General features: G+C 58.6%; 1 protein-coding gene across 1 annotated transcript in view; it reads right to left on the bottom strand.

Annotated features, from left to right (window-relative positions):
* Positions 1 to 18462, bottom strand: part of POU2F2 (POU class 2 homeobox 2) — a gene marked incomplete at its 3' end in the record, with an annotated part of 32908 nt that extends 14446 nt beyond the window's left edge. The window contains exons 1-6 of the mRNA XM_079799334.1: positions 18422 to 18462; positions 9854 to 9919; positions 9734 to 9768; positions 9540 to 9599; positions 6202 to 6318; positions 5686 to 5964 (exon numbers count right to left, since the gene is read on the bottom strand). Of these exons, the coding sequence (XP_079655460.1) occupies positions 5686 to 5964; positions 6202 to 6318; positions 9540 to 9599; positions 9734 to 9768; positions 9854 to 9919; positions 18422 to 18434 (570 nt within the window). The 5' untranslated portion in view covers positions 18435 to 18462. The remainder of the gene's footprint in view (positions 1 to 5685; positions 5965 to 6201; positions 6319 to 9539; positions 9600 to 9733; positions 9769 to 9853; positions 9920 to 18421) is intronic.
* Positions 18463 to 27249: the final 8787 nt, after the last annotated feature.

Here is a 27249-nt window from a genome sequence, read left to right as displayed (position 1 = left end):
TGCATGGTGTCCTGGGAAGACCAGGCTCGGGAGATACCCAGAAACCTGGCTCTGTTCCTTACACCCCTAGGACCATGGGCACCTTCCCTCTTTAAGACTCCGTTTCCTCGGGTGACGCCTCAATAATTCTGACCTCAAGGGGCTGTGAAAGGAATTAAACGAGGCAACATGTGCAGAATGGTTAGGCTGATCCTCGTTCACTTATGTGGTCCTCCCTAAATGGCAGCCATTATTACTGAGTCGTTTCTCTCTCAGGGACTCAGTTTTCTCATCTATAGAATGGGGGTAATAATGTCTAACTCTCCACCTGCGAGTTAGACCTGAGGCCTGAGGAATATTATTATCATCCACAGAGCATTTTGGAAATCTCAACACAGTCCTCCAGCATGACCATTTGCTACCCCTGCCCCCTCATGTTACCCCCTCATGTCACCCCCAAGCTCTGGAGGGCGGAAGCCCCGTCTGGCTATCGATTCCACATAAATTATGTTGTGACGACTCAACAGCTTCCAGCCCCCACACAGACTCTCCACTGAGCTCCAGCCTCACATATCCGTCTGCCTATTGGGTGTCTCTCCCTGGGTGACTAAGACTCGTCACACCCTACCAGATCCAAAGCAAAACTCCTGGTTCCCCGCCCCAGTCCTCCAAAACACCCTGCTCCCCCGATCTTGCCCATCTCAGAAAACCACCTGACCACCACACAGATGCTGAAGCCAGAGTCCCAGGAGTCACCCCTGACCTATCCGAACCATACCCCCTGGCCACCCACCATCGCCCGCATCTCCCGCCTGAATGCCTGCAAGGACTGGGCTCCTCGCTCCCACTCCCGTCCTCCACAGTCCACTCTCCCCGCAGCACGTGGAGAGAGCTTTCTCAAGGGTCAGTTGGGTCATGCCACTCACCTATTTAAAAAACCCCAATCGTTTCCCATCACACTTATCATTCACTTTGAATTTCTTGATCGGGCTGGGCCCTACAAGGAAGGCCCTGAGAAACCTGGTCCTGCCTGCCTCTCCACCACCTCTTGTCTTCCAGCCACACCCCCTTCCTCTGTGCCGGGAACAAGTCGGGCTGCTTTCTGCCCCAGGACCTTTGCACGTGCCATTGCCTTTTCCTAAGCTCTCCCCCTGGCTTCCTGGGCTCTCACGGGCCACCGTCTCAGTGAAACCTTTCCTGACTGCCCTATGAAAAGTGGCTTCCTTCCTCCACGGCACCACCCAGTTTCATTTTCTTCATTGCACTTACTCCACAACAGCCTCGTTTGGCTGGTTTGTTTACTTGTGTACTGTCCGTCTCCCCACTAAGAACATAAGGTCCTCAAGGGCAGCCACCTCTGCCTTGACAGCGGTCCCCTCTGGGCGGCGAGTGGGCACCCGGCATACACGTGGTGCTCAATGAGTGTTCACGGAATGAATACCAGGAAATGACTGTGATTTTTTTCCAGCCGCTCCGCTAGGAGAAGCGGTGAAAGTGGGAGGTGGGGTGGCGTGAACAGAGGTGCCTGTCTCTAGCCCGGGCACCAACGGCCCCTGGAGGCTGGCCCTGGCACGTGGAGCCAGGAAGTGCCAGCGACTAGGACAGAGCATCACACAACAGAGAACCACTCAACAGGAAGGAGAGCCATGTGGACGGTGTGTTGCGCCCCTGCTGCCTCGTGCTGAAGTGCACAGCAGATCCCACCCCGGGAACAGTGGGGGGACCGGCCCGCCTCGGCCCCGCTCCTGGGCCCCGGGGCCTGTGGGTGCACGGACAACACCCTCCCGGTGGGGGCTTGGCTGGCCTGGCACCCGCTACCTGTTCTTCAAGCAACTGGACCCATCGCTTCCTTCTGGGGCCTTGCTCTGCCCCACTCTCAGGTCACCCGGTCCAGGTCCAGCTCACCCCCCATCTCAGGGGTGGGCCCACAGACTCAGAGCTGGCCACTGGGTGTGCTCTCTCCCTGGGCAGGTGGCTGCCAGTCTAAGTCCTGGCACCCACTCCGCCCGCCCCAGAACCAACAGGGCGACCTTCCTGGGGCGGGCCTGGCGTTGCAGGCTGGGCCTTTTCAGGGACATGAGCCAAATATTCCCTTTTCTTTTCAGCTGCCTGAGTGGCCCGGCTGACACCCCCGCCTCCCTCTTCGCCCCCCCCCCCAGCTCATCCTTCACTGTCTTCCAACTCTGCTCCCACTCCCGTCCCGAGCCCACCCTGCTCTCTTAGAACTCCCCATTCCCACGGCCCAGAATCCCTTTCTTCAGCTCATCCACCTGGGAACCGCTATCCGCCCCACCTTGGTGCAGGTCCCGCCCCCCTGGCAGCTTCCCGGCTCCCGCACACAGAGGACACCTTTCTCTTCCCACCACACCCCATAGGCTTCTCGGGGAAACCTTTCTACTGGGCCCGCCCGCCTGAAAGATGATCGTCATGCTCCATTTGCCATGGTCATATTACGAAAATAGGGATTTTTTTTCCACTCTTCAAGTACAAAATGATGTTTTAACAGTTCATGTAAATTTTCAATCAATGCCTCCGCCTACCCCAGATGTTCTGAATGACCCCCCTGGGGAGCTGTCTGCTCTCCTCTTGATTGAAAAGCTGCAGCCAAACGTCCCTCATTGATTCAGCAAACACCCGTGCGGCCCCCTCGGCGGCAGGCATGGTGCCGAGCGCCGGGCACACGCGTTATGAAAGCGTGTGGTAATCGCCCCTGTGTCTGTGAGCCAGGAGAGCGCAGGGAGGAGCCTGCCCAGGGGTCTCACTAACACTGGAAGCTGGCCTTGGAGGGGGGGGCTTTCCCTTCGTGCTTGCCATCATTGTAAAGTGGGAGGGTCACGGGTGATTTGACTTTCCTGGTATTTTCACATTTCCTAGTGGCTCCTCGGTGTGTCTGTTTCCCTACAAGACGGGGAGCCCTCGGGGGCAAGGCCGGGTGTGAGTCACCCGAGGCCCGGCACTCGGGAGGCCGGGAGATGTCTGTGACGTGATCCCAGGACAGAGGTGAGTGGCAGGGAACGCGGAATTGTGGGCATGAGACAGGCCGGGAGAGGGCCGGCCGCGCGCCGTGGACAGGGAACAGAATGCATATCTGTCTGTTGTGGAAGGAGGTCACGGGCGACAGAACTCCCAGAAAACAAACTTGGCCCAGCTTTGCACGAGCAGAAGACGGACAGGGGAGGGTGGGAGCTGAGGGAAGCTGGGGGGGGAGGAGCGAGAGGAAAGCCTGGGCAGGCAGCGTGGGGCTCAGGAGGCCTTGAGAATCAGGCCTGGGGGGATGGCAGGTGACCGGTCAGCCCCCTGCGGGGCCCACAGGACGCCTGGGGACGTGGTTCTAGGGGTGCATCAACATAAGGGGTGTCTGCACGGGGCTGCCCTGCCTTCCTCCTCCCTGTCATCTTTGATCCTTATGGACTGGGACACAGCCTGGTGATCAAAAGGAGAGGCCTGGGCTGTGGGCCGCCGAGGAGGAGGCCAGAGACAGGAAAGCAAAGCAGCCGGAGGGAGGGATGTCCCTGGAAACTTCCCGAAGGTGTGCCCCCGCCCGCCCACCCCCCCCACCCCCCACCCCCACCCCCCCGCCTCCAGCTGAGGCCTGAAGGAGGCCGAGGAGCTGTCCAGGGAAAGGGAGGAAGCCGCTTCCAGGTGGGAAGAAGGACAAGAGCAAGGACACCAAGATCCAAGACCTCGTGCAGAGCCCGAGCCTCCGTGTTGCTCCATGAAGGGCCGCGTGTGCTCCGAGGAGACGGAACGCCTGCTGCTGGGGTGCCTGGAGGCCGGGGTGGGGGCGCAAGACTCATGTCCCTCGAAGGACAGCTAAAAGCAGCGGCCCCAGAGCCTGTGATTAGAACCCTGGACTTCCGGGCCGTCCTGCCACTCATGCTCACGGTGCGACCCAGGGCAGGCTCCTTGCTTTCCCCTCAGAGCCTCGGCCGTGGCGGTTTGGGGGCCCAAGGCGGTCACACCGGCACAGGGCCGGGCACCCCGTCAGCACCCAGCAGGCTGTGGTTATGGTCACCATGGCGAGCCCAGCCCTGGGAGGCTACGGCTGGGAGGGCCGTTAGGAGCCGCGGATGTGGATGGCTCCGTGGGTTCCTGGGGAGCCAGGCCCAGAGGCAGGAAGCTCTGAGGAGGCAAACACCAGCTCAGGATGAAGGACAGACTCAGAGGGGGGTGCTGGTCAGGAGCGGAGAGGCCCATGGGAGGCAGAACCCTGTCCAGGGAACGGCCTCATGGGCGCTGGACAGAGCCCTGGCGTAGCAGCACCGGCCAGGGGTCCCGGGAAAGGGTGGGGAGAGAGAACGCCATCCGCAAGGCAGTCGCTGTGGGAAGCCCGGGGCTAAGGGGTTCCCTGCTGTAGACTGCTCAGGCCCTCCACCACCTGGGAACACGGGCCGGGGACTCAGATGCTCCCAGACTCCAGGCATTAGCCCAGAAGGGCGACGTGCCATGTGGTCGGAGAGCGCAGGGCCAGCGGGAGGGGACGTCTGCCCAGCTCCCACTGATTATCCTTCCGCAACTCTGTTGGCCAGTCACGGGTTGAATTGTTGAAAAAGATATGGTGGCCGAAACCGGTTTGGCTCAGTGGATAGAGCGTCGGCCTGCGGACTGAAAGGTCCCAGGTTCGATTCCGGTCAAGGGCATGTACCTTGGTTGCGGGCACATCCCCAGTGGGGGGTGTGCAGGAGGCAGCTGATCAATGTTTCTAACTCTCTCTTCTCTCCCTCTCCCTTCCTCTCTGTAATCAATAAACTATATTAAAAAAGAAAAAGATATGGTGGAAGTCCTAACCCGCGGCGCCTGTCAATATGACCTGCCTTGAAAACAGGGTCTGTGCGGATGTAGTCAAGTTAAAATGAGGTCATTGGGGGGGGGGTCCCTCGTCTAATGATTGGTGTCCTTATAAGATGGGGAACTTTGGATACAGAGACAGACACCCACAGAAAGAAGATGGAGGAGGGAGAGATTGGAGCAACCCATTTACGAGACACCAAGGATTTCCGCACGCCCCCTCCCTCTCCGCGCCGCCCCCCCCCTCCCCCCCCCCCCCGCCTTAGCTAGAAGCAAAGAGTCATTCTCCCCGGAGCCTCCAGGGACCCTGCGCAGCCTGCCGACACCTTGACTTGGGGCTTCTGGTCTGAGACAATACTTTTTGCTGTTTGAAGCCACCGGGCTTGTGGAACTTTGCCACGGTAGTCCCAGGAAAGCAATACAGCCCACAGATCCAAACAGGATTTTTCCGGAAGTCTCCAGCATGGGGAGAAAGGATGCAGGGCGTCCTAACTCAGAGATCACAAGCCCCTTTTCCGAAAGAGCGATTCATTCACCAGCCGAGCTGGGGATCCCATGCGAGGCCCTAATTCTGATCCTCAGCCTTTTGATTTGCACCCACACAGGTGCCGTCCATGGGTGACTCCTGGCCCCCTCAGCTGTAAGGCGAGGATAAGGTGCCAGCCTCCCAGGGGGCTGTGACCCCCAGCCAGACGCGTAGGAAGGGCTTAGCCGGGCCTTCCCTCCTGTGGAGGACGTCCCCTCTCTGAGCCTCGCCTCCCCCCCTGAGAGACGGGCAGCATCTGCCAAGGCTTCCTAGGGTGGCCGGGAACTGCCTGGCATGTGGCTGCTGGTGGGAATGAGCCACGAGGCCCAGTCAGGCCCTGCGCACCCCTGCGGGTCCTCCACTGGAGGACTGGGCTCCCGGGCTGCCCTTACCTGTGCTGTGAGCTGGATGGGCTGGGACAGGGTGAGCTGTGGGGTCCCAGGGGGCTGGCTGGCAGGCTGTGGTGGTGGCAGGTTGCCTCCCCCAGAGGAGGCTGGGGGCTGCGAGGTCGAGGAGGAGGCAGAGGAGGAGGAGGAGGAAGAGGAAGAGGAGGTGGAGGAGGCGGCAGCGGCAGCAGCGGCAGCATTGGACTGTTGCACGGCGGCGGCCAGGAGCTGGGCCTGCGCTTGCTGCAGGAGGAGCTGCTGCTGAGCTGGCATCAGCGCCGTGAGCTGTGGGGCGGGTGGGGCAGCGGGGGCACAGGGGGGCATGGGGAGGAGCAGAGAAGGCAGAGAGGGGTTAGTACCCGAGCCAAACAGGTGAGGGCGCAAGTCTTCCAGGAGGCAGAGGAGGGCGAGAGGCGGGTGGCAGAGTGTGGCCGTGGCCCTGGAGGGACACCCAGGCCACGGTCCCGTCACAGACGGAGGCGACTGGCCTGTGCCCCCAGCCCGTCCTCCCCGAGTACTTACCCCGGCGAGCTGGCTGCCCGTCAGCATGAGCTGGGCCTGGGGCAGATGTGGCTGAGCCGGCTGGGGGGGCGGGGGTGCTGCTGGGGCTGAGTCACCACTGGGGTCTTCAGCCTTGATCTGAGGGGGAGAGAGGCAGGGTCCGGGACCCCAGAATGTTAAGTGGAGGCCAGAGAGAATGCCCACCTGCGAACCAAAGAGAGGGCACGAGTGTGGCAACAGCAGCCTCCAGCCAGCACAGGAGGAGTGGACGGGGGTAAGGAGGCCAGACCCTGCACTGACCGGCGGGGAGCTCAGGCCACCACCCCTCGGGCCTGTTTCCTCGCCAGTCAGATGGGCTACCGCACCCCCTGCACCCACACTCCCCACCGAGGAGGGCCACCTTTGAGGAGCACTTTTCCCCTCTTGGGAGCCAGTTTCCCCGTTTGTAAAATGAGAAATGATGCCAGGGGGCCCTGGGATCTCACATAAGGGGGTCTGGGTCCCACAGCCCTCATCTGTTCAGACAGAGGTGCGTCTCTTATTTGTCCAGTGGAGTAAGATTTTATTGGAAGAAAGGGCCGAAGGGTAGTAAAAAAAAACAACCCTCCACAGCTTTAGAACATGGGTCACGAATTCAAACGTAGACAGCACAAACGGGTGAGGTGGGCAGAGGATGATGGGTGGGCTGAAGAGACCGCCCGCCTGTCCACCCTCAGGGCAGGTCTGCCCACCTCCTACTCTGCGCCTGCCAGCGGCAGATTTTAAAATCTAAAGCACAGCCCTAGCCGGTTTGGCTCAGTGGATAGAGTGTAGGCCGGTGGACTGAAGGGTCCCGGGTTCGATTCCGGTAAAGGGCACGTGCCCAGGTTGCAGGCTTGATACCTAGTAGGGGGCGTGCAGGAGGCAGCCAAGCAATGATTGTCTCTCATCATTGAGGTTTCTGTCTCTCTCTCTCCCTCTCCCTTCCTCTCTAAAATCAATAAAAATATATTTTTTAAAAATAATAAAATCTAAAGCAAGAACGCTGCCGGACAAGGAAAACACACCTGCAGCCCGAGGTGGCCCAGGCGCTGCCAGCTGGCAGCCTGCACTCCCAGGGCCCCTCAGCTCCTCCTCGTTTCTCTGTAGGATGTGGAGGCATCTCGCACCAAAAACATAGGGCAGCCCTGGCCGGTAGCTCAGTGGTTAGAGCGTCGGCCTGCTCACCGAAGGGTCTCGGGTTTGATTCCCGGTCAAGGGCATGTACCTGGGTTGCAGGTTCGATCCCCGGCCCCAGTTGGGGTGCCTGACGGAGGCAACCAATTGATGTGTCTCTCTCACACTGATGTTTCTCTCTCTCTCCCCCGCCCCTTCCACTCTCTCTAAAAATCAATGGAAAAATGTGTCCTCAGTTGAGGATTAACAACAACAAAAAACACCTAGGGCAGACCAGCATAACCCGGCCCTGGCCTCCTTCCTCTCCTACACAAAAAGCCAGACAACGGTGGGCTCGCCGGGGGGGGGGGGGGGGGGGTGCGGGAGGGTCTGTGGGTCAAGGACACATGGGGGTGGGAGGAGGCATGGCCTGATGCATCACACACTCTCAGGCCCCGCGGGGCATCGGGAGCACCCTGCAGCCCAGTGTCCCAGGAGAAAAGGTCCGATCCCTGGCAGGGAGGGAGGGCGCTCCTGGGAGCCCGGTCGTGTTTGTGTCTTGCTTTGGTGACGCAGAGGTACACGGAGGATCGTGTGTGTGTGTCATCTTTCAGTTAAAAATTTAAAAAGCCCCACACAGCACTGATAGCCATGGCGAGAACACTAGTCCTCCTTCAGAGCTCTTTCATGCTTCCCGGCTCTCTTAAGAAAGTCGCCGTCAGCTGCTAGGACGGCTCCAGCGCCTCCCAAAGTTGGCCAAGTCCCCTGCTGACCGAGGGCGGGCCTCAGGCTTAGGCCCTGAGGCGCAGGCAAGCGTCTCTGGGTACATTGTAATAATCATTGCGTGTATTTCCATGGCAAGTGATTTTGGTTTTCCATTCGTGAAATTTCCACTTAAAAAAACGTCTATTTCAGCTGTTGAAAGAGCAAGCCGGTTCAAGAGTCGGTGGTTGTCGAAGGTGACTGATGGGTACCTGGGAGGCTATTTTCGTTATGTTCTTCTTTCCACGTTTGTATCGGCTTCACATCCCCCCGAATTTAACGGGTTTTTTTTTTTAAAAAATGGAGCCAATTAACAAAGGTCTGATGTAAATAATTGTACCTGATGGGGGTGGATGTGTCTGAAATCGTGATGGGAGCGTGTGAAGCCTGCAGTTAGGACAAGACTGGCGGGAGAGACGGAGGGGGAGGCAGAGGCCCGGGGCGGGGCAGCCTTGAGCTTTCCCTGGGGCCAGGGCGCAGGCCTGGGAAGGGGAGGGAGAACCCTTCCTACCCCCGTGCCCAGTGGTTTCACCAGAGAGAAACCGGCTGCAGTGGGGCCAGGACAGGCTGCACAGATTCAGCTGAGGAAGGAGGGCGTGGAGGAGATGCACGTTCTAAAGGTCAGAGCCAAACCCGCGATCAGAGGGAGGGAGGTCCAGCTGGGCACCTGCCCACCGAGCATCCTCAGGGCACGCTAGCTGTGGAGGGACCTCAGAGGCCACCCCCTCACCCCCGTTAGAGAAGAGGAGACTGAGAAGCCCAGAGAGGGGACGTGATTTTTCCACGGTCACAGAGCAGCCCCCAGCCCCTCACCATCCTTCTGCCACCTTGGTCAGGATCAGGCGTCCTGCCCCCGCCCCTGCCCGCTGTGCTGCCTTCAGGCCTCTGGACCTGCCGGCTGCCCCACCCACTGGACGATGGAGACCTGGGCCCCAGACACCCGGGAAGCCCAGCAGGGCCCCATCTGGATTTGGGATTTGCTCTGTGTGGCCGTTTCCGGCCACCCCACCGTCCTCTCCTACAGCATCTGCTCAGTCCCCCAGCCATCCTCACTGGGTCTGCCTCCCCCTGACCCCTCCACCCTCCACCTCTCACCCCCTGAGGGTGTCTTGGGGGGCAGAGGGTGGGGTGGGGCAGGCCCCAGTTCAGTCAGGGAAGTTGGGATGGGGGCGGGCCCTCGGCTTCCTGTTGTTCATCGCCCTGGGGCTCTGGGGGGGATTTCCCTGGCCACCCCCACCCCCCAGGGAAGGGGAAGGAGCCCGGGTGAGTCACAGGCCTGGGGCAGGAGCCAGAGGGTGAGAAGGGGTGGGAGGACCTTTGTCACCAAGGTACCAGGGCTAGGTGCCCCCTTCGGCCCTGGGCCCATGACAGGCCTGTGGGACACTTCCAAAAGCAACTGCCACCCAGCACCCAGCACCCAGCACCCCCCTCCCCTTGCCCTGGCTGTTCTGACAGGCGCTTACCTTGGTGGTGCCGGGGCCAGTTGGGGACACGGAGAACGGGGAGGTCTTATTCTGGGGGTTCTGTGAAGAGAAAGTTGGGGTGGGGATGGGACCAGTGAGATGAAGCAGCTTCTGACACCTGTCTCCCCCCACCCCCGCACAGCCCACTTCTCACTTTCCCACCCCCCACCCCCGGCTCATCCGCGCCCCCTGACCTGGTGGTTAGTGTCAGGTCCATTTCTTTCAGTGTCTGCAATGAGAGGGGGAGGGGGGGTGTCACCCGCTGCCCCGAAGCTCCCACCACCCGCCCCGCCCACCCTCTGCTCCCCACACACCTGTGTGCTCTGACGGGGAGTCCAGACCTTGCTTCTCGGCCTCCAGGGGCTTAGACATTCTTATTTCTGGGGACAGAGGAGGATGGACGTGGGTGAGGAAGGGCAAGCTCCCGCCCCTCCTCCAGCTCCACCGCAGCCTCTCCCCAAGCCCCTCACCCCTGCCACCTGGCGAGTGTCTCTTTGTTCGGGCCTCTGCCCTTCGCTGGGAGGACACGCGAGGGGCCTTGAGGCCTTGCGGCTCCTGCCTGATCCTTTCCACCCTCGGAAGGTGCACAGGGAGGGTGGCCCGGGGGGCTGTGGGGCAGGGCGGGATGGAGACAGTGGTCGGCGGCCCGGCGGCCCGGGAGGAGGTTGCTGAGGTTCCAAGGGAGAGGCTCAGCCGTGGCCTCTGCTCAGGCGCCGCCCAGGCACCAGGCCCCGGGCGCCGTCCTGCCTCACCAGGTTTCAGCTGAGGCGTGTTTTCCACTCTGAGCGGGGCCTGGGGGATGTGACAGGACGGCAGCATCCCCAAAGGAGCACGTCTGAAGATCTCCGGGGTGATTCAGCGCTGCCGGCCTCCCCGGCCTCCCCGGCCTCCCCTGCCCACCACTTTCCCTCGGCATCTCACGTCCCACCCCCCCCCCCGCCTCCCCTCTTGCACCGGAGGGGCAGCCCCGCTCTGATCTCAGTAACTCCAGCTCCAGCTTCTTCCCGCTCTGCCCCCGACCTTGTCCTCAAACCTAATCCTAGACCTAAACCTCACCTGGGATTTCAGTCTTGAATTCCAACTGCATCCCCAAATCCCAGCAAGATACCTGGCCCCTAAAATGCAATCCTTTTCTACAGTTCTGTGGACCCCGGAAATGAAGGGACGCGGCCAAGGGGAGGGGGCACCAGGGGACACAATGCAATGGAGACCGTGGCCTGTCTCGGCACTCCGATGCCGAGTGCTTACCAGTGCCAAGCACCAAACTCACGCTGGTAGTTGGTGCTGATATTACCCCGCTCTCGCAGGGAAGGAAAGGAGGCCCTGAGGGGGTGTCACCTCCCCAAAAGCAGTGAGACAGTAGAGACTGGACCCCAGCCTCCCTGACTCCAGGGTTCCTGCTTTTAAAAAATATGTTTTTATTGATTTCAGAGAGGAAGGGAGAGGGAGAGGCGATAGAAACATCAATGATGAGAGAGAATCATTGATAGGCTGCCTCCTGCACGCCCCACACTGGGGACCGAGCCTTTGACCCGGGGGCATGTGCCCCGACCAGAAATTGAACCATGACTTGGTTCATGGGTCGATGCTCAACCACTGAGTCACGCCAGCCAGGCAGGGTTCCTGCTTTTAATCAGGGCTGCTGCAGGCTAATGAACCCCAGTCCTGACTTCCACCCACCTCACCTCCAACAGTCACCCCACCCAATCTCACCCTGACACTGACTCGTGACCAATCCTTCCTGGTTCTAGACCACCCCCGGCCCCCTACACACACACACAAATCTGGGCTTCTGCCTGACCCGTTCTCAATCCCCTTCCCCACCCTGGACCCCAACTCCCATCCAAAGAGTCCAAGCTCTTCATTTGGACTCGATTCCCAAGTTGGCCTCAGGCCGGACTCATGTCCCTGACTCAGACCCAAATGTGTCTCCCACACGTCACTCCAAACCCACCGACCCCGTGGCCCACCCTAGCAAAGGAGCTGTCCCACTCTAGAAGGCCAGCTAAAGAGAGAGCTGGGACACCCTCAGCAACAAAGAAGTCCAGGAATTCTGCAACTGAAGATTCCCCGACACGAAACGTCACTCGGGTTTAATAGTCCTGATTAAAAAGCCAGGCCACACACCGCTGGTGGGAGTGTAAATCAATACGCGCACAAGTCAGGGAAGCTAAGAGGTGCCCCTGCTACAACTCCGCACGTCCACTCCCGGCGTCCCGCCCACCAATGCCCACAGGTGCCCGTGTTCCCAGCACCTTTCATTCAGTAAAGGCCCTGAACGGGAAATAACGCCAGGGCCTGTCCACAGGGGACTGGACCAACAAACTGTGGTGTGTCCACACAGGAAATACGCCGCAGCACCAACTCCTGCCTCTCGGACCGCGGCCTCACAGACCTGCCGCCGAGGGAGGGACGCCGGACACAAGAGCGGACAGTAGGACTCCCGTTCCTCGAAGCTTCAGAAGGAGGCGAGATGACATCCGATGATCAAGGTCAGAGGGGTGGGTACCTTTGGGGGGGGGTGCAGCCGGGAAAGGGCATGAGGGAGGCTGAAGGGGCTGGGAAAGTTCTGCATCGTGATCTGTTCGGGAGTTGACAGGAGTTTGTACACATGTGAGAGTTCTTCAGGCTGTACGCTCAAATCTGGGCACTTTCCTATAAGTATGTATGTTTTCACACAAAAAGAAAAAATTTCAAAGCCAAAAAAAAAGAATAAGCCAGCACATAGTCCTATTAAGGTGTAGGCTGGGCAGCGGGTGCTCAGGACGATATGGGAGCTCGGGCCCTGGGCACTGGGCACAGGGCACCGAGTGGCCAACGATTCTGAGACATAAGAGGGCACAAAGGGAGCTGTGGTGAGGCCCGGCTCCAGGCAACAGCTAACGCTAAGGCAGCCCTAAATTCCACCCCTCCTAGCATCCCTGACTCCTCTGCCCAGCCCTGTGCCGGACTCCGGCCAGTGCCCACAGAGCCCCAGGGAGATCCTTCCCTCATCTAGCACGTCCTGGCGCTGAACCCTCCCCTGGCTCCCCATCTCCCCCAAGAGCCCAGGCTCCTTGGCCTGGCCTTGGGGTGTGGCCCCTGCCACCCTCCGCTGCCATCTCTAACCACTGATGCATCATGCTCTTCCACCACACCAGGCACTCCTTCTGCTCGGGGGTTCTGCTTCCTGGGGAGCCCGGACCTTGCAGGTTCTCAGCTCTCCACCTGGCTGGATGCCTCTCCTGCCACAGACCAGGGCAGCCTCTGACCTCACCTCCACCACCGAGAGTCTGTGTTCATCCTTGGCCTCTGCTACGGGCTACGTTGTGTCCCCCAACATTCATATGTTGAAGCCCTAACCCCCAGACCACAGAATGTGACTGTATGTGGAGATAGGGTCTTTGGATCAGGTGGGCCCTGACCCAATATGACTGGTGTCCTTATGAGAAGAGGAGACTGGGATAGACACACACAGAAAGTGAAGACACAGGGGAAGGACGACCATCCCACGCCAAGGAGAGAGGCCTCAGACGGAACCAGCCTTGCTGACACCTTGACCTTGGACTTCTAGCTTCCAGAATTTTCTTTAAAAAATATGTTTTGTTGATCTCAGAGAGAGGAAGGGAGAGGGAGAGAGGGATAGAAACATCAATGATGAGAATCATTGATAGGCTGCCTCCTGCACGCCCCACACTGGGGATCGAGCCCGCAACCCCGGGGGAATGTGCCCTGACCAAGAATTGAACCGTGACCTCCTGGTTCATGGATCAATACTCAACCACTGAGCCACACCGGCCTAGTAGCTTCTAGAATTTTGAGAAAATTAATGTCTGTTGTTTAAGCCACCCGGTTGTGCTATCTGTTACAGCAGCCCTAGCAAACTAATACGGCCTCCCAGGCTTGTGCCTTCCCACCGTCCGAGCCCCGAGCTCACAGGGCTGTGGCCACCTGGGCCCCAGTCCTTTCCCATCAGACCAGGATGCAAAGTTCGGTCTGACTCATCACTGGCATCACCCCACTCCGAAGAACAGACTATAAATGCTTGCTGATGTCCCTCCCTGCAGCTCTGTCTCTTACTTGTCCCTGCCTCTGTCCTCCTGTCTCTCTGCCATTTAACCAAATTTCCTGAGACCTTGTCATGAGCTGGTCCCTCTGCCTGGAACACTGTCTACCTGGCGACTCATCCCTCAGGACCCAGCACAAGTTCCATCCTCTATGAAGTCGCCACTCCCGATGCCCCCAGATAGCTCTCCCCTGCTCCCTCCGTCCTGACCCAGCATCTCCTTCATCACTGTCCTAGAGGCTGTAGCCATTTGGGCCTCAGTATGTCTCCCCCCATCAGACTAGGACCCCCTCAAGGACAGTTCTGTCTTTTTTTTTTTTTTTTTCCGGGCAGATCGCAACACCCAGGCATCCTGCAAAGTAGGCTTGTCACCTTAGGGCTAACCTTTACCTGCTCAAAAATTCATCTCACATTAGCAGTGAGGATTCGGGCATCACCCCGAATCGTTATTTGGGGGGGAGGGCAGGTCTGTCTTATCTTGGGGTGCCTGACACTGCCCAGCAGAGGAAGTGTGGGTCCCCTAAACAAGAGTGGCCCCAAGCCCTGATCTCCCTCCTCTAGGCCTCTGCCTCTGCTCTTCTCCCACCCGAGCCACCCGTTCCTTCTCTAGCAGCCAACGCCTGCTCCCCTTTAAGGCCCCCGCTCACAGGTCACCTCCTCTGTGAGGTCCTCCCTGACTTCCCCGGTGGTTGGTGTCCCTCTCATCTGGGATGCCCCTGCCCCTAACATACCCTGACCGCCTGGGCGGTGACTCTTAGCCCTGGGGACCCGGGCTGCAGCCATCGCTGCTCGGGCTGGGACTGTGTCTTTGGGAGGAATCCATACATGAAAGAATCTCGGAGGGACCGGGACCCAATCCAGCCCAAACAAGCCCCTCTCCCTGCTGTCACCTGACACCTGGACCCACAGCTCTGACCTCACCTGTAGGTCACCCCCTCGGCAGGGATAGTGGCTGAAGGGGCAAAAGCGGTTTGAGGGGACATTTCCACCGCTCTGATTCCTTCGTTCTCCCTAAACCCACCCGCCTCCCACCCCCCCAGCCCGCCACACACACACACCACTGCCCGGAGGCTGGGCCGATGGCAACAGGGCCAGTGCTGACTTCACCCAGGCCTCGCTGGCTCTTTTCCTCCAAGGACGAATAGGGGTTCCATTTCAAGCAGGAACCCAACGCCAAACGAGGGCCTAATGGAGACCGGGGGGCGCCAACAAGCCCATCGAGAGGCCACTGAGCTGCCCACCCGCAGGCATCCTGCACCTGGGCCCAGGCAGGGCTGCCCCGCCCCCCGCCACCTCTCTTGGCTACAGAAATACTAATGTTAGTCCCATACCAGACAAGATTTCACTGGGACAGGGTGCAACCCGAGTATCAGGTTTTTTAAAATATATGTTTATTGATTTCGGAGAGGAAGGGAGAGGGAGAGAGAGATGGAAACATCAATGATGAGAGGGAATCATTGATCGGCTGCCTCCTGCACGCCCCACACTGGGGATGGAGCCCGCAACCCCAGGGATGTGCCCTGCGCGGGAATCGAACCGTGACCTCCTGGTTCATAGGTCGACGCTGAGTCACACTGGCCGGGCAGTATCAGATTTTTAAAAGGCCCCCTCCCTGTGATTCTCATGTGCTCCTGCCCCTGGAAACTTCTGGCGCCCCGCTCAAAGCCGCATTTGCCCAGAACGATCGGCTGGTTACTTGTGGCCACCCTGCCCTTCTCCCCTCCCAGGCAGCGTGTAACTTTTTAGCCGAAAGGTCAGGGAAAAGCGGTACAGACCCTATGGGCCCCTTGATTCCCACCCTCCTGAGTCAGACCCACCCAGGGTGCCCACACCCCCCCTGGCCTCGCCCCAGGCGATGGCCCCAGGCCTGGAACGCTGGCTGCCCTCCGCTCCTCACCCCTCCCTCGCCCCTCCCACCCGACTTTCACTTCTCCTCTGCATTTCCCCCCGCCAGTTTTAGCAGACTTGGGTCAGCTTCTCGTTAGCACTTACCGAAAATGGGGCTAAATATAGAGGGCCCGAGGGCTGCCCCTCACCCCTCCTGGCCCCGCTTGGCCAGTCCCCTGGGTCCCCGGCCTCCACAGCCTGCTTCAGTCAAGGCTTGGCCCGGGAGCCCCTCTGGGCCGGGGCTGTGCTGCCGGGAACCTCTGCGGGCCCAGCTGGCCTAGTCCCAGCCTCCCCAGGAACCACACCTCACACCCCCACAGCCCCACAGCTGTCCCTGGGCAGCCTCAAGGGAGCGAACACTTCTGAGCTGTCAGGAGGGCGGGATGGAGATCCGGGCAGACACAACAAGAGATGTGGCCCCACAGCTGCGCTGACAACAGGCAAGAGCTGCCACCGCACACACGCCAGGCAGGGCCCCAGACACACGCGGAGACCTGCAACACGCCCAGGGTGTGCACGGACCCCACACAGGGATGTGTGCAGATGAAGGCAGAGGCCCAGACACAATGACACGGGCAGATACGCAAAACACACCAGACGTGAGTGTGCACACCTGCACTCGCTGCTACACACTCACACCCCGAGTCACACCGAGAGACCCATTCGCACAGAAGGTTCGGTTGGTTGTTTATGGCCATTCCACACTTACACACCCAGAGTCACGTAAGTACAGACAGATACAGAGGGAAAGGACGCCAGACACAAGAGCGGAATCCTTTTCTATAGTTCTGCCTCCTGCACACCCCACACTGGGGATCGAGCCCGCAACCCTGGGGGAATGTGCCCTGACCAAGAATTGAACCGTGACCTCCTGGTTCATGGATCAATACTCAACCACTGAGCCACACCGGCCTAGTAGCTTCTAGAATTTTGAGAAAATTAATTTCTGTTGTTGTGTGTATGTGCACATACACACCCAGAGTCACTCACAGACAGACAGACACACACTCACATCCAGGTCACTCAGACACACAGACAGACATGCACACACATCCAATCACTCAAACAGGCACACAGACAGACATGCACATGCTCACCATCCAGAGTCACTCAGACAGACAGACACACACACACACACACACACACACACACACCGATGTTCATACAACTCACCCCCCAGAGTCACTCACAGACAGATATACAGATAGATACAGATGTGCACACACTCACACATCTAGTCACTCACAGATAGATGTGCATCCACAGATACACCCAGGTCACTAAACCAGACACACACACACAGACGTGCACACACTCACACACCCAGAGCCACCTCAGCCTGGGAGATGGCCAGGGTAGACCCCTGAACCCAGTCCACGGATGTGCAGCCCAAGACCAGGCAGCACGAGTGATCTGCCCCAGGCCACACAATGTATTCATTCCTGTCGAGGTGGGGGTGGGAGGGGGGGAACCCACGGCAGGCCTCCCGGGCAGGCCAATTCAGCGAGAAACCCAAGTAAAGGGTCTAACCCAGCGCCTGGCACGTATAAGACCCCCCATTCAACCCCGTTCAGGGATTAGTCAGTCTGTGTGTGCAGATGCCCTGGACGTCTGTGTCCACCATGTATGCGAACATACATACATGATTGCACCTATGATCATTTCAATAAATAATCACGTGATCCTGAAAGGTGTCTTCCTTCCATCTTAATCCCCTCCCCACCTTTTTGCCGTGCTCACAGCCACTCATCCTTCACATGTCAGCCCAGACATCCCCTCCTCCGGGGAGCCTTCCCTGACACCCCACAGACCGAATTGGACAAGTCTTCTGGGCTCCCACAGTCCCCCGTGCCTCGGCCTCCCAGCCCGGACCCCCCTCCCTGTGCCTGCTCCACTTCCCGGTGACAGATCTGTCTCTCCCACTGGGCTGGGGACGCCAGCAGTACAGAACGGAAGCTGCCTCTCAGCTGTATTTCCAACACCCAGCACAGAACTGCCGAAGGAATACATGTGGATGAAGGATCACGTACACCGATGCACACAAGATGGCAAGCTCCAAAGCAAGGCTCATCCCCACAGACACCCAGAAATGTGACACATACCCATAGTCGTGCCTACATGGGCACAAATGAAACAGTCACGAAGTATCGACGCTTGCCGTGTTCCGGGCACTGAGTTAGGCACTGACGTATGGCACATTACCTCCCTTAACTCTCCCATCGGCACGCTCATCGTGCAGAGAGATAACTATCATTATGCGGAGAAGGACGCTTTACACCAAATGAGGCAACAAACCCAACCCCCCTTGTGCAGTACCTGGCGCTCAATGTGCACTCAGTCAACCGACATGGGGCGGGGGAGCGGGGGGAGCAGTTACATATCCTAACGTTTCAGTGGTGGCAAGTGCCATGAAGAAAAGACAAAGCGGGGCAAGGGGGCTGAGAACGGCGGGATTGGTTGCCAGCTCAGATGGGAAGGTCAGGGAAGGCCTCCCGGAGGAGGTGACAGCTGAGGCCAGTGAAGTGAAGAGGTGAGCCCAGAGATCGCTGCCAAGGCGACCCCTACCGCACACACCACAGCCCGCACCCTCCCTCACACGCAGACACGACCGTCACACCCAGGAGACGGGCGCTACCCCTCACAGACGCGCACACGCTAAAGCCCAGCAGCTCGCTCAGCCTTCCCACCCATCTGCAGCCCTGACTCCTGTCACCCACCCCCTGGTCCTCCCCAGAAGAGCCCACTACCAACCCGGCTTGTGTCCCTCCCCGGGAGCCTTCGGAACAGGGCGGCCGAGATGGGGAGAAGCCGAAGGAGCTGCAGGGGGGACCAGGGTGGGAAGGGGAAGCTGCTGAGGTCCAGAGTGAAAGCAGACAGCCAAGGAGGAAGGGCAGGGCAGGCCCAGCCCTGCGGAGCCGCCCGTCACTCTGCGCCGGGCGCAGGTCCTTACCTGGAGCCCCCATGCTGGAGTGAACCGTGCTGCCCGCCCCGCGGGGCTGGGGGAACAACTGTGTCACCTCCCGCCCTCTCTGGGGGCCAAGTCCTCTCTGCCGGAAGTCACCCTGGGAGGAAACCGCAGGGTCCGCCCCCTTCGGAAGGGAAAATACCCCGGCGGGAAGGCCCACCCCTGCAGGCAGTGACCCCAGATCAAGTATGTGGGGGAAGTGGGGGTCGTGGGGCGGCGTGGGCAGGCTGGGAGAGCTGGCTCCCAGCGGTGCGCCTAGGAGGTGCCTGCCGCCGCCGCGCCCCAGCCCCGTGCCGCCTCCAGGGCGAATCTGGAATAGGGCGTGTGGGCCTGGGAGAGAAGGTGGGCCCATGACAACATTAAAAAAAAGAGCTAGACGTTTTATTGGGGGGCGGGGGGGCAGGGGGAGAAGGCTTTCCCAAAGCCAGGCCCTGCGGTTCCCGCTTGACAAGTGTCATCTCTTGCGCAATCACCCTGTGCCCCCTTTTACAGAAGGGAAGACTGAGGACCAGGGAGCTGGGGTGGCTCCACCGGAGCGCAGAGCCGAAAAGCGCGGCCGGAGGAGGCGTTCGCGGTGGGTTTCCAGCAGGCTGTGTGCGGGGGGCGGGAGGAGGGGTTCGTGGGGGGGGGGGGGGCTGCCGTACACCTGCCGGCAGGTGCGGCGCCCGGGGCCTCCGCGGAGAGGAAGCGGCGCCTGTGGGCGGCGGCAGTGAAGGCGCCGGCCGGGCCTTGCCCTGGAGCAGCAGGAAGTGTGCCGGGGGCAAACACGGGCGCCTGAGGCTGCTCGGGCGGAGGGGAGCGCCGGTCCCCCGGCTGCCGGCTGGCCCCTCGCGCCGCGATGCTCCGGGCCAGCTGCCCTCCGCGCCCGCCAGAGGGCGGCAGCGCCCAGCCAATGGGCGGGAGGGCGGGGCCGGCGGCGGGGAAGGGAGCCCCTCCCTCCGCTCCCCTCCCCGCCCACCCCGCCTTCGCCCCTGCGCGCACACCTGCGAGGGTCACACAAAGGCGTCGGACTCCCGGGTGCATGGCGGCTCAGACAAAGGCGCGGCCGAGGCGCTGCCCTCTTCTCCTCCGCCCCCCCCCTCGCCTCCCCTTACCCCTACCCCGGTGCCAGGTCCGAGGCCGCGGGGCTGCTTGGCTCCTCCAAACAGCCCACCAGCCCTCCCGGGCCCTGCCGTACTCACTATGCTAGCCCAAGCTGGGGAACCCCCCAAACACACGTGCGCACCATGACGCCTGGACTCACCCCCCCACCCCACCCCCGTCACATACATTTAAGGATTTCTACACACGGACCCCAGCACCTCACACACACACACACACACACACACACACACACACGTGTGCACACGCAGACACACAGGAACACTGGGCAGCGGCTCCAACATCAACCCTCCCTGCCCACTCGCCCGTTCAGACACCCCCTCTGCTCCCTCGCGCTGACACATGGCACAAGGGCACATCTACACATGTGTGTCCAGGCGTGCTTCTGGCCGTGTGTGCCCTCACTCACACCCATGCACACGCACGCAGGCTACAACACACAGGCAGATCTTCACAGGTGCCCTTCCGTCTGCATGGGCCCTGTGCACCCAGACACCCTGTGACCGTCTGCATACAGAGGGAAGTCCCAGCAGCTGTCCACACTCCGCGAAGCCCTGCACTGTAAAGGCCATTTCCCTGAGGAAATCCACACCACCCAGCATCAACTCAGCTCCCACTCATACATGCCGCCTCCTGGTCTCTCTCTCCCTGTCTCTCTCCCCTCCCTCTCTCTCCCCCTCTCCCTCTCTCTCTTTCCATCTCTCTCTCATACAGAATTTCTATACATGAGGGTCTTCCGGACAGCAGTCTGGTGGCAGTGGGGTACTGGAACCTTGTCTTAAAGCCCATTTGTTTTGATTTAGGATTTCTGTTTTGGGGGATTTGAAAATGAGGGTCATAAGGACACTATGAGGGACCCAAACCCCACAAGCCACCCCGATGCTCCACCCCGGACATAGTCACTATCGCCCGTGTGCGGAGCGTGGTTTCGGACATGACCCAGTGCAGCCCTTTCTGGTGAGCAAAGAGAGAAGCTTCGCTCATTTCCGAGCTGCCCTCCCAGGCCTGCAGCTGAGTACGGAGCCGGGGGGAGCCGGGAAAGCCGGGGGATGAAGGCGCCCCACCCCGCTTGCCTCCTGTGTTGGCTCCGCTCTCATGGCCTCAGGCAGACCAGAACCGAGTCCCTGAGGAGTCAGGGAACCTTGAAGGAGAAGGGGCGTGAGAGGCCCCCTGCCTGAAGGAGGACAGAGGAGCTGAGCTGGGGGCACTCTGGTGGGCAGGCCTGGCAGCCAGGAATGAGGTGGCCACGCAGGGGATGGCGGCCACCCCGCTGGAAGAGAGGCCTCTAGCTATGTTGAGCAAGACAGGTAGGGCACAGGAGCTGGGGAGCAGCAGGGGGCCCGGGGGGGTGCAGGGAGCCTGGGCAGGAGGCGGCGCAGGGAGGCCAGGCTGGGCTCAGGGCTGAGCGGTAATTAAAGGAGACGCAGGGGGCTCCCCAGGGCCAGCGGGGCTGGTAACTGACACGCGGGCCCCATTGCTCCGCTCATATTTCTCACCGGATCGATACGTTTGACTCCCGACAAGACAATAATCGCTTGTACGCGGCCGGCGAGTCGATCAAATACATTATTAGAGCGAGGTCCCCCAGGGGCCTGGCGGGGAGTGGTGGGGGGAGCAGTCAGCCCACCGGGGACAGCAGAGCAGGATTCTTCACCCCTCAGGGCCCCCAGCCACGGCCTCTTCCTCTCGGCTGCCCCTGGGGACCCTGTCTGCAGCTCTGTTCCCCAGCCTCTTTCTAGATGCTGCTGTGTCTGGCGGCATCTCCGCTGAGCCCCTGGCTGTGTCCCCGCGCCGCGCTGCATGGGGACCCAAGGGGTCTTTCCGGGTAACTGCTGCCTAATCTGTAGGCCTATCGCATGTGGGAGCTCAGAGGCCTCGCAGACCCCCAGCTTAGCAGCAGGTAGGGAGACCGGGTTTTAGGCCACACTGAGTGGATGGCTGAGCCAGAAGACAAGTCGGGCCTGAGATTCATTGACAACAACCTCCCTTAGCATCTCTGCACACTGGCCTTCAGCGAAGCCTAGGCCAGGGCAGCCTTTGGGCGGCGGGGGGGGGGAGGGCAGGGGTGGGGGGACGGGGAGCTGGCTTAGGGGCCTAAACACATGGGAAAACAGGATGAGGATGGCAGACAGATACACAGACAAAGGGATGCCTGGCTGGTCCTGCTACATGGCCATCCTCCAATGGGCCTCCAGTACTTTCACATCAAACCCAGCCTGGCCCGCCCTGGGCACTGCTTGCCCACCTCTTCCCCACCCTGCTGGCTTCTGGGCTGGAGCCTTCATTTCCTGCTTACACACCTGCCTCTCCAGTGGTCCTAAGGCAAGGCAAGGTCAACCTGTATCCGCCCCATGTTCTGCTTAGGAGCACCCAGCATCCGGGGACTTAAAATATTTCAGCAGCGGCATCACTGTCTAGTCCGTGCTAATGGAGCCAATACATTATTTCTAATCTTCACGACAATCTCAGGAGGCAAGGTCTGTGATCATCCCCTTTCTACTGATGAATTGGAGCTCAGAAAGGTCAAGTCACTTGCCGCATGCCACACAGCATGTGAGTGGTGGAGCAGGATTCAAGACAGACCTGTCCTCACAGCTTCCTCTTTCTCTACTCCACCATGGGCCTCCATAGAGCTTTGAAATGCTCTCCATCCGCTGGTGGACAGCAGAAAGCCATTCCCTGCCCACTCAGGGACACTGGAACCTCCTCACAGCCCACAGCCCAACCCCCCACTGCCCTTAGAGTCTATTTTTTATACTCAGCAATGCATTGGACTCCTTCTGTTGAAGGAACCCATCAATTCCCCATTTCCTTCCGTTCAAACATTTCCTACGTGCCTCTTAGTGACAAGCCATGGGCTGGAGGCTGAGGACCCAGAGATGAGCTTGAACCTGCCTCAGGAGCTCATGGTCTGAGGGGAAGACTGGAGTTGATGAAATACCCTGATATTCCATCACTGAGTCAGTAAGTATCCAACAAACGCTATTATGTGCCAGGCCATTGCTAAGCTCAGAGAATGCAGTGGTTAAAAGCAAAACAATCAGTTATACCTCAGTAAAATTGAATTTTTTTTAAAAAAAAAGGAAAGCAAAGATGTTTTCTCTTCCCCATGTGGCTTACAGTCTTTTGAGGGGAGGGCAATTTAAAAACGTTATCAAATAAATATGCAATTTCAAGTTGGGAAAAGTGCTTTTAAGAATAGATGTAAGATGGAGGGTACACTTACTCAGCAGTTGGACCACTCATAAGACAAAGAGTGCAGGGAAGAGCGTGCAGGCCATAGGAACAGAGGAGGTGATGGCCCTGAGGCAGCAAGCAACCTAGCAATCCTCCTATATAATAAAAGCCTAATATGCAAATTGACCAAACGCTGGGACAACTGGTCGCTATGACACACACTGACCACCAGGGGGGGCAGACGCTCAATGCAGGAGCTGCCCCCTGGTGGTCAGTGCACTCCCACAGGGGGAGCGCCGCTCAGCCAGGAGCCGGGCTCACAGCTGGCCAGGGCGGAAACCTCTCCCGCCTCCGTGGCAGCACTAAGGACCCTGCTAAGCACCCCTCAGGGGATGTCTGCCTGTCAGCTTAGACCAGCTCCCCATACAGCAGACATCCCCCATGGGGTCTCAGACTGCGAGAGGGTGCAGGCTGGCCTGAGGGACCCCTCCCCCCACCCCCGCCCCGTGCACGAATGTCATGCACCGGGCCTCTAGTTTCAATAGGAAAATGGCTGGACCAGAGTGAACAAGGAGGATGTGGGATATGAAATGGAAAGGTGGGACAGACCACAGTGCCTTGTAGGGTCAAGTAAGTTCAGTGGGATACCACTGAGACGGTTTTAAGCCAATGAGTGATGTAGTTCTGTGCACATTGCATGGACGATTCCGGCTACTTGGGAGGCTAGTCTGGAGGGGCCAGGGCATGAAGGAGGTCGGCCATGAAGAAATGGATGGGGTCCACATGAGAGCTGATGATAGCTGGGAACAGGGTGGTGGTGGGGCAGGGGGGAGGGGTGGGGTTAGGTAGAAAAGGAGCAGGTGTCTCCAGAAGCAATTTTGAGAGTAGATGCAACAGGATTGGTGACTGGCTGAAGGCGGGGGTGGGGGACAAGTGAAAAATGAGGGCCAGGATGCAGAAGTGCCTTTCCTGCCATAGAAAGATGGGGGGAGGGGGGATCAAGCTCAGATGAGAAAGTTCCCAGCAGGACACCCTGTGTGCCTTGAGGTTGGATGTGATGTTGTAGGTGGAAGGCTTTTAAGCAGGGAGAGTCTGTGTACGGAAGATCCTGGGGGGGCTGGTGTGAGGACAGGCTGGTGGGGGAATCTGCAGGCAAGATGGCCAGAGGGGAGGCTGGAACAATGGCTCAGACATCAGAGGAGGAAGGGGCCTGTGGTTGCAAAGGAGGCTACAAATCCTAGTGAGAGTCTGCAGGACTCCAGTGAGTCTGCACATGGGTGGCTGTGCAGGGGGCTGGGTGGGCCTGAGGCCATCACCGATGGACCGTGGGAAGGGGACCGGGTTGGGGAAGAGACTTGTGTCCGTGCCAAGAAAGAGATCAGGAAGAGGTATCTCGGAATCAGCAAGGTCTGTGCGCCAGGAAGCCAGCAGGTGCTCGGTAAGCACAGGGACACAAACACTTCTGTGGCATCCCCACCACCACCACCAATTTCCCAAGCCCACCTGGAGTGAGAAGAAACCGAGAAGCATTGTGATATGGCTCAAAGAAGGTAAAAGTCTGAAGACCAACCAGGTCCCCATTCTGAAGCTGACCATCTGGTGACCGAGGGCCAGCTCCCTGTGCTCTCTGGGCCTCCGTAAGTGGGAGGTGGAGCTGGAGGGGCACGCTAAGACTTCTTCCAGCTCTAACATTCTGTGGCTTGAAAGAAACAAGAGCAGGCAAGATGGATTGATGAATCCACTAGCTGGAGGAGGAATACAGAATTGTGGGCTTAGTCTAAAGACGGCCTGGCTGAGTGTACTCCGGGTTCCACCGACTCCTCACCTTTTATGAGGGACTTGTACTACCCCCATTTTAGAGATGAGGAAACGGAGGCCCCTGGTCACATAGCTAGACTGGCGTGGACCGAGAGTCTCTCACGCCAAAGCCTGCAGGCACAGGCTAACTGCCATGCAGAGCTTCTGGCTCCTCATCTTGATTTGTATGTCTCAGACTGTAGCTCCTCCAAAAACAGGGTCCTTGGCATCCCTCATCACGTACCCACTGGCACCCTGAGCCCTCCCCTGACGAGGCTCTGACCTGAGTTCAGAAGCCCCCTCCTGCCCCCATGCTGCACACTCCACGTCAGCCCAGACTTCCCACTCACCCAGCACTGAACTCAGGCTCAAGGCCACAGCCGCGTCCTCCGCACAGGGAGCTATCCGGAGGCTGAAATGCACGGGCCCTTGTCCTCGGTCCAGAAGACCTCCAGCAACTTCCTGCGGCCTCTAGGACAAGCCCAATCCCCTCACCATGGCCTCCAGGCCCTGCAGGACCTTGTGAGAAGCATCACATATCAGACGCACACGTGTGCCCCGACCCTGGGGCCGCTGACCTTGCTGACCTCTCCCCTAGAATTCTGTTTCCCATCTCCTCCCATTCTTCTGATCCTTACGGCCTCAGCTCGAAGGCCACCTCCTCAAGAGGCCCTCCCTTCATCCCTCTCCACTTCCTCACGCAGCTTCGTTTTCTTCAAGACAATCTCTGGAACTCAGTGCCTGTCAACGTGCTTTACGGCCTGTTCCCCCCTCCAAAGTGTAAGCGCTCTGAAAGCAGGTGTCCTCTTCCATCTTGTTCACGGTGGTATCCCCAGCACCCTAAAAACACGGCCTGGCACGTAGCGGGTGCTCGAACCCTGTTTGCTGCATGAGTGAACCCCTCTCGGTTCCTGTGGCTCACAGGAAGAAGGCTAGTTCTCCAAGCTCAAGTGGATATGGGCCCCCGCCAACCTCTTTCCCCATGTTGCCCTCCCAGCTCACTTCTTCCTCTGTTCAACTCGGGTTCCCTTCCCTGCCTGTCCTTTGTGCTTCCTTTGTCACCCAACTTCTGCCCACCTCTGCAGACCCTGCTCCAATATCCCCTCGGGAAGCTCTCGCTGACTTTGCCCCGGGCCAATTAATAGTAATGACCCCAGTCTTCCCACAGCTCCAGGCAGCATCCTGGGCTTTAGTACTAATCCTACGGCATTGTAATTACTTCTCAATGAGTCTGTCCCCACGGGGCAAGGCCTGGGGGCAGGGCAGGGTCTGATGGCCTCCAGGAATGTTTGTTGAATGAGGACTTCTGTCCCACAGACTGTATGTACCTGTACAGGTGTACATAAGCACTGGCTTGGGAGCCAGACACATGAGAATTTGGAAACTGGTTCCTCCATTCCCTTGCTGTGTGACCCTGGGCAAGTGACTTCACCTCTCTGAGCCTCAGGCACCTCGTCTGTGAAACCCGGGTAGTAACATGGGCTGACAGAAACCTCATTAATGTTAAATATAATACTTGCCACCATGCACAAGGAATTCAAAAAAGTTCACCAAGTGTTCACCATATCAAGGTTTGAAGTAGAGAGAAATCAAACAATTTAGATGCCACAACAGAACAATAGCTAAGTAAATATATTCATAGTCAGTGTGTGGTCATAAAAGAGAATGAGACAGACCTATGGATATGGACATGGAAAATTTTGTAAGACCTACTGAGTGAAAAGGCAAGTTGTAGAGTAATTTATACAACTTAATAGCATTTATGTAACACACACACACACAAACACTACACATTTTCTTTGGGTGGTTGAGGGGCCAGGACTGGGAATGCAGAGGAGACTTGAAGGGGGATTTTAACCTCTGTTATCATTTTGGTTTTAATCATGAGATTATATTCATTTTTAATTGAAATTAGAATATATTAAATGATACACAGGTGGCTAACACAAGGAAAGCAAAGAAATGATTACCCCAAAGTGAGGGCAGTGGTGCTTCCAGCGGGGAGGGAGGCAGGGATGTGTTTGGGAAGGGGACACACAGGATGGGGGCTCCTGGACACTGGCTGCCTCCTCTATCCCGACCTAAGTAGTGAGCACACAAATGTTCGCTGGATAAAGATTGATTAAACTGTACATTTATGACTCATCCATATTATGGCGCTTCCTGTGGGCGGGATCAATTCATACTTGTTGCCATATCATCTGCTCCCCACACACCCCCAATTCGCTGCCAAGAAGCAGACCTTAGTAGAAGCCCACATTGGGTAGGGTGAGCTCATGGCTACAAATGCTCCCAGACCCAGGCCGCTGTCCAAGGTACTCAGCTAGCTTCAAGACTTAACCCAGCCACCCGGAGACCCTGCCTGTGGCCTGGCCTCTGTCGGCCTCTGAGACTTCACCACCTATCGCTTCCTCACTCACTTCCTCCAGGCTGGCTTTAGTTCCTGCAACCCAAGCCCAAGCTTCAACATGCCTCAGGACCTCTGCTTTTGGTCTCTCCTCCCTCCCATCTTTCCCCAGATGTCCCTTGGTGTGTTCCCTCACTTATTCCAGGGTTACACTTACTCGTCCTCTCCACAGAGAAGTCTTTTTTTTTAAAAAAGATATTTTTATTGATTTCAGAGAGGAAGGGAAAAGGAGAGAGATACAGAAACATCAATGATGAGAATCATTCATTGACTGGCTGTCTCCTGCACGCCCCCTATTAGGGATCAAGCCCGCAACCCAGGCATGTGCCCT

This window comes from Cnephaeus nilssonii, assembly GCF_951640355.1.
Source record: "Cnephaeus nilssonii genome assembly, chromosome: 20".
Lineage (NCBI taxonomy): Eukaryota > Metazoa > Chordata > Mammalia > Chiroptera > Vespertilionidae > Cnephaeus > Cnephaeus nilssonii.
This window is presented reverse-complemented; position numbering and strand designations above follow the sequence as displayed.